This window comes from Penaeus vannamei, chromosome 34, assembly GCF_042767895.1.
Source record: "Penaeus vannamei isolate JL-2024 chromosome 34, ASM4276789v1, whole genome shotgun sequence".
Classification (NCBI taxonomy): domain Eukaryota; kingdom Metazoa; phylum Arthropoda; class Malacostraca; order Decapoda; family Penaeidae; genus Penaeus; species Penaeus vannamei.
In genome coordinates, this window is record NC_091582.1 from 24,487,977 (window position 1) to 24,495,476 (window position 7,500).

The 7,500-nt window shown below is 35.0% G+C and overlaps 2 protein-coding genes across 2 annotated transcripts in view; both read right to left on the minus strand.

Annotated features, from left to right (window-relative positions):
• LOC113812066 (nucleolin) overlaps positions 1-7,500 on the minus strand; it is a 404,864-nt gene that overhangs the window by 385,091 nt on the left and 12,273 nt on the right. The window lies entirely within an intron of this gene.
• On the minus strand, positions 2,750-4,279 carry LOC113806457 (homeobox protein MSX-3). Its single transcript, XM_027357595.2, has 3 exons — positions 3,907-4,279; positions 3,321-3,783; positions 2,750-3,042 (listed from the first exon to the last, which is right to left on the minus strand). Exons 1-2 carry the CDS (start codon positions 4,202-4,204, stop codon positions 3,428-3,430), a joined length of 654 nt encoding a protein of 217 aa, XP_027213396.1. The 5' UTR covers positions 4,205-4,279; the 3' UTR covers positions 2,750-3,042; positions 3,321-3,427.

Genomic DNA, 7,500 nt, shown 5'->3' on the forward strand with positions numbered 1-7,500 from the left:
ATATTATTAATATTATAACTATCATTATCATTATCATTATCTTTATTATCATTATCATTATCATTATGCTCATTATCATTTTGATGATAAAAATAATAACAATGATAATAATGATAATTATAATAATGATGATGATGATAATGATAACAGTAACAACACTACTACTAGTAACATCAAGTACAACAATCATGATAATAATAATAACAATGATAAAAATAATGATAGTAATAACAATAACAATACTACTACTACTACTAATGATAATAATAATGATAAAAGTAATAATAATAATAATTTTGATAATAAAACAATAATGATAAACATTATGATAATGATGATGATGATGAAATGACAATGAGAATAATAACTATGATAATGATAATTATAAAGATAATAGTAATGATAACAATAATGATAACAACAATAAAGATAATAACAAGAATAGTAAAAATAACAATAACAATAATGACAATAATGATAATGATAATTACGATAAAGATAATGATAATGATGATAAGAGTAGTAGTGATAATAATGATAATGGTGATAATGATAATGATAAAAATTAATGATGCTATTAGTAATAATGATAATAACAATAAAAATGATGATAATGATGATAATGATAACAATGATAATAATGATAATAATAATGATAATGATAATGATAATAATAATAATAATAATAATGATAATACTAATAATACTGATAATACTAATACTAATATTACTACTACTACTACTAATGATAATAATGATATTAATAATAATAATAATAATAACAACAGCAAAAATATTAATAACTATGATATTAACAATAAGGATGACAATAATGATATTGGCAATAATGATAATGATCACAATATTAATAACAGTAATATTCGTAATGATGATATTAATGATAGTAGTAGTAGTAATAATAATGATGATGATAACAAAGATAATAGTGAAAAGTTATAATATTGATAATAAGAAAAGTAATGAAAGTAATAATAATCGTGAGGATATCAACGATAATAACAATAATAGTAACAATAGTAATTAGCTCAATAGTCAAGATAACAATAATGATAATGATGATAATGATTACGATGAAATTACGTTAATCAAAGCTTTTTTTAAGAATGCATAATAGTAAAGATGATTATAATAATAATGATAAGAGCAATGGTAATAACAAAGATAATAATCATGATAGTAATAATAATGATAATGATAATAGTAATGATAATAGTAATAGTAATGATAACAATAGTATTTGCAATAACAATAATAACATTAATGATATGCATAGTGTTCCCTTCTTCTCCTCTCTCCTCTTTTATCCTTTCGTCTCAACAACTTCTTTCATTCTTTCTTTCTTCTGTTATTTTTTGTCTCTCGTCCGTCCCTCCTATTATCTGTTCATCCATCTTTATCTTCCTCTTCTCATATTTTTTACTAACATCCTCCTCCTCTTCTTCTTCTTCTACTTCCCCATTTTATTCTATTGTGTTTTGTCTTCCTTCGTTTCTCCTTGTGTCTATTTATCCATCTTCCTCCTCTCCTCCTTCTCCTCCTCTTCCAGACACTATAACACCACACTTAATTAACTTTTTAATTATACCTTCCCATTAGACGTCAAAAAGGAAAAAGAAAGAGAGAAAGAAAAAAGAAAGAAAACGTCAAAAGGGAGAAAGAAAGAGAGAAAGAAAACGTCAAAGAAGAAAGAAAAAAAAAGAAAACATCAAAAGAGAGAAAGAAAGAAAGAAAGAAAAGAACAAGAATAGAAATAAAGTAAAAGAAATAAATAAAGACAAAAGTAAACAAGAATAGAAATAAAGTAAAAGAAAACAAGAAAACAAGAATAGAAATAAAGTAAAAGAAAAAAAGAAAACAAGAATAGAAATAAAGAAAAAGAAACAAGAAAGAATAAAAACACGTCTATGGACTTATCACCAGCATCCTTAGATCTCCACGCATCTCAACCCTCATGTCCTCTTAAGCTCATCTCACGAGGATGCTAATCTGGAGTTAATCTTGGTTAATCTGAAGAGAAACTTTGTCACGTCTTCAACTTGGCAAAATAGGGTTGACAAGGACTCGGAGAAAATCGGTTTAAGATGAATTTGAGAGGGGTTGGGTTGAGGGGTGAGGGGTGAGGGGTGAGGGGTGAGGGGAGAGGGGTGAGGGGAGAGGGGAGAGGGGTGAGGGGAGAGGGGTGAGGGGAGAGGGATGAGGGGAGAGGGGAGAGGGGAGAGGGGTGAGGGGAGAGGGGTGAGGGGTGAGGGGTGAGGGGAGAGTGGTGAGGGGAGAGGAAGAGAGGGAAAGAGGAGGAAGATGGAGGAAAGGGGGATGGCTAAGTAGGGTTACCGGTTTCTCTCTTTTTTAGGGAGGTTTATTAAAGGTTTGTGAGTTACAAATTACAAATTGCATCTCTCATTAAATTGATTTCGTTATTTTTTGTAATAATTTGAAGATTGAGTTCATAAATGTGGTAAATATTTGTTATATCTATTTTTCAAAATTCTTCCATCCCATAAACATTATTTGAACGTAAAAATTAGTCAGTTTCAATTAGATTTTTAGAAAGCCATATTACATACCAATATTTGCCAACATTCATATCAATCATATCAATACATCCAGTTAGGTTTGGATCAAAGTTGTATGAATTTTAACCGCTTAGATTCTATTTTAACTTCAATCAAAGCAATTATCTACCGCAAAAAAAAACTTCTGTTTGAAATTGGGTATTAGAAACATGATATAAAATTCATCTTCATCTTTTATTACGAATACTGTATATATATATATAAATTCACAAGAATATCCATTTTTTAAAAATATGTTTACAAAAAAGTATTTATCTATTAACATTTTTTTTTTATCACAGTCTATATCTCCGTCTTCCAGCGGGCGGCCACTGAGATATCCATAATGGGCGTGGATGTGGGAGGTTTGTGGGCGTGAACAACATTCCTGTCATGCGCGGTGGGCGTGACAGAGCGTGCAGTCGAGAGTCACCGACGGGGAGAGAGGGGGTGGCAGCTGGTGCAGACCCTGGTAGAGAGAAAGAAAAAAAATACGTTAGTTTTGATAATATTTTCCTTGTTTGTGGGCTGTAATTGTCTATTAATTTATCTAAAAATCAAATTCTAAAAATGTGTAGTGACCTGAGTATCAACTTTGATTTAATTTAGGACTAGGATCGAGCTGAGGGCCTTCAATGAGGATATTCCAGATTGGCTTCCCAGGTCACGTGCCCGGGAAGCCATGGTCGAAATTCTGATCGGAGTGAATGTCTGCACGACTTCGAGGCGACAAGGACAGGCCCTTACCGTGGCGGCGGGTGACTAGGAGGGCCGACGGAGAGGAGGAGGCCTCAGGGGCGCCGGGGCTGTCTTGGGCTGCTGCAGGTACTTGCAAGGGCGTCTCCCCAGGGGCTCTACCCGAGGAGGGGCACCAGGGGCCTCTGGAGGGCCAGCGAGGGCACGAGGCCGCCCATGGGGAGGAGGCCGCCGTAGGTCGGGTACAGAGGGCGGTTCTGGCGCTCTAGCTCGGCCTCCTTGAGGCGCTTGTCCTTGGCGCGGCGGTTCTGGAACCAGATCTTGACCTGCGTCTCCGTCAGGCTGAGCGAGGCGGAGAACTCGGCGCGCTCGGCGATGCTCAGGTACTGCTTCTCGCGGTACTTGTTCTCGAGCGACAGGAGCTGCTCCGAGGTGAAGGGCGTGCGCGGCTTCCGGTTAGCTTTGTGCTTGCGCAAAACTACGGAGCTGGGCAGCTTGGGGAGGGTCGGGGATCCTGCGGGAAGACAAGTCGGTTAGTCTCCGGCCTCGAGAGGAAAGGGGTTTGAGAAACGCATTTTCACGTTCGGAGGAAGGATTCGGCCGAAGCTTCCCCCCAGAGAGACCAAGGCGGACTTACCGTGAACGGCGGCGGCGAATTGGAAGTACGGGTGCGCCGGGACCCACTGCGCGGGGAGGGTGCTCTGGACGGGCCTTCCCGCGGGCGCCGCCGAAGGGCTCACGGACCTGTCGGAGTCGTGGCTGGCGAAGGACACGTCGCTGGTGGCGCTGCAGGAGGAGGCGGGGCGGCACTCGGGATCTGGCGAGGGCGTGCGGGCGCTGCCGCTGTCGTCGTTGCCGAGGATGGCGTCGATGCTGAAGGACAGCTTCGGCTTCTGAGCGGGCTTCTGGTCGGTGACGGCGGTGGATTTGTCCATTTTTTTCGAGCGTTAGAGCGGGCGTGAGGGAGTACGCAACAACAATCCACGAGTGCTATGAGAAATCTACCAACGCCTCGGTCTGCCCGGTATTTATATGACCGAAAAAGGACGGGTGGGCGGAGCCTCCTTCGTCCGGGGCGGAGTTACGGCAGAGACCAATGAGATACTGTATCGGAAGCTGCCATCATGGCGGCTCCGGGCCATCTACATGCACGCACTTCACTCCCTCCCTCCAATTTCTATCATCTCTAAAGAAGCAATATCCACCCTCATTTCGAAATCACCCCAAAAAATCAGATTCCAAATGAGGAAGACTGCAATACAAGCAAAAGTTCAGCCGCTCCTCATATGGCAACCGCGGACCATCCATCGCCACGGGCCTCGCAAGCCCCGCCCCCTTCGGCTAAATAAACAACAGAGGGCAGCTCATTCGCTCGAGCGCCGGCGAGCCTCCAGCCAGCCTCGCGCCGCGCCGAAACGCTCCTTCTTCCCTCCTGGAAAAGCACCGCAAAATAAACAACTTTTGATTTATTACGTTTCATATATTTTAAAAGAGGGGAAGGGGGAGAGGGAGAGGAGAGAGAGGGCAAGGGAGTGAGGGGAGGAGAGGAGGGGAGTCGGGGCCACGTAAAGGGACTTGAGGTGTCGAAAGTTCTCCAAAAGCTTGAGCTAAATCGTCCGTTTTGATGTACTGTGCTCATTTACATGTGAAGTGAAGTGCGCCCGTAATGGGAGTGACGTTTCGAAGCCTGTGTGTTGATGGAAGCTGCGGAGGGAGATCAGGATAAAAGAGAGAGAGGGAGAGAGCGAGAGAGAGAGAGAGAAAGAGGGAGGGCGAGAGAGAAAAGATTTAAAAGACACAAAGTGGATAATTATATTGTGATTCACGCGCCTCACGTCGTATCAGGCTGTTAGTGTAAAGATCCTGTGTGCTTTATTTTTCTCAGACCTCGTTATTATGGAGAAGAAGAGAGAGAGAGAGAGAGAGAGAAGGAGAGAAAGAGAAACGCAATATACATCTCTCACCAAGACGAGTTAAATTCTCGCGTGAAATTTACACTTGAAAGAAATGAGGATTAAATTCCCAGAAATTAATTTGGCGACGTCGAGAAACAAGCAAAGAATTATAGTGACCAAAACGTAGCTGAAAGACCACAAAAAAAATACATTTCTTGTAATACACACGAACTCCGAATACTCAGCACGTTTTAAAAGTTAAAAAAAAGTATATATGCATGTATTGTCTCGAGCTCCAGAACGCCCGATGAAATTTTGTGTTGATCGTTAGTGAAAACTCAAATAATTTCTCAACTGGAGGAAGTTCCCAAGGCTGCATGATAAATAGCCAGGTAGCTATTGTATTAAACTAGTGTATGCGATCGGCATATTCCCCAAAAGACTAGCGATGAATGACTAATGCTCGTAATTAATGGAAGAAAAAGCAATTAAAGTTATTAAAGAATGCATAGCAGTACTTGAATTTTTTTTTTCTTTTTGTGAATGTGTGAGAATAATAATGAGATTTTAAATTGAGACTAATGACGAAGATGTATTTTGTTATAACTGAAGATTATAACAAGGATGGAGATGAAAGTAATTTCTAAAATGCAATAATTACAAAAACACATGATATAAATAGTAAATTAAACACAAACGCATATTGAAAATGTTCAACGTTCTCTCCTTTCTAGAAAATGTAAAATAAAAAGAAGAAGAAGAAGAAGAAGAAGAAATAGACAAAGAACCTAACAGAAGGAGAAGAATAAAGAAAATAAAATAGAGAAAAGAAATAACATAAGAGGAAAAGAAAGAACAATAAATAAATAAATAAATAAATAAAAAGATAAAATAAAATAAAGTAACAGAGTAAATAGAGAAATTAAATTGAACACACTCGAAGCCCCTTGCGTGTCAGAACCAAATATAACAAGCATACTCCTCAAGCGATGAACACATGTTCAATTTTGTTCACCGATAACACCCAGCGCTGTTCACGGAGCCTCGCCGATTGAACACACAAATTCCTGATGATTAAAATTAATGACTCGAACCTGATTTCTTGCAAAATGATATCCTTATTATATATATTTTTAAAGATTTGGATTTAATCTTTAAATGTTTTTTTTCATGATGTAAATTTTGTGTTTCTCATTGAAGATATATTTTTTTATTGTTTTTATTATTATTTTTATTTTTATTATTCTTATGATCATCGTTATTGGCACTGAAATCATTATCATTATTTCTATTATTTTACATTGTCATTATCATCATTGTTATCATCATTATTATCATTATTGTTAGCATTATTATTATCATCATTTTATTATCATTATCATTGTTATTATCATTATCATTATTATTATTATAATAATTATTATTATTATCATTATCATTATCATTATTATTATTATTATTATTATTATTATTATTGTTATTATTATCATTATTATTATTATTATTATTATTATTATTATTATTATTATTATTATTATTATTATTATTATTACTGTTATTATTATTACTATTATTATTATTATTATTATTATTATTATTATTATTATTATTATTATTATTATTATTATTTGTATCATTATTAGTATTATCATTGTTATTATTATCATTATCATTATCATTATTAGTATTATCTGTATTATTATTATAGTTATTATTATCATCATCATCTTCATTTTTATCATTAACATTATTATTAAAATTACTATCATTCTCCCTTTTATCATTTTTCTATTAATATCCGTGACTGAATATGTTCATTGCTATTTTGTCTTAAAATCAATATTAATATTTATAGATATTATTATCAATATCATAATATTTGAAATGATAATGATTAGGCATTATGGTAACAATGATCATGATAATGATAATTATGACAATGATGATAATAATTATAATGATAATGCTGATAATGATGATGATGATAACAATAACAAGGATAATGATAATAGTAATAATGATAATAATGATAATGATAATAATAATAATAATAATAATGATAATGATAATAATAATAATAATAATTATTATTATTATAATAATAGTAATAATGATGATAATATTAATAATAATAATAACAACAATAATAATGATGATAATAATAATAATAATGATAATAATAATAACAATATTGATAAAAAATAGTGACAATAATGATAACAATGATATTGATAATGATGATTATGAGGATTGTAGCAATAATAATGATGATGATAAGAAAAAAAAATATAAATAATAAGAGCAATGATGATAATAATATTACCAAAATAATAATT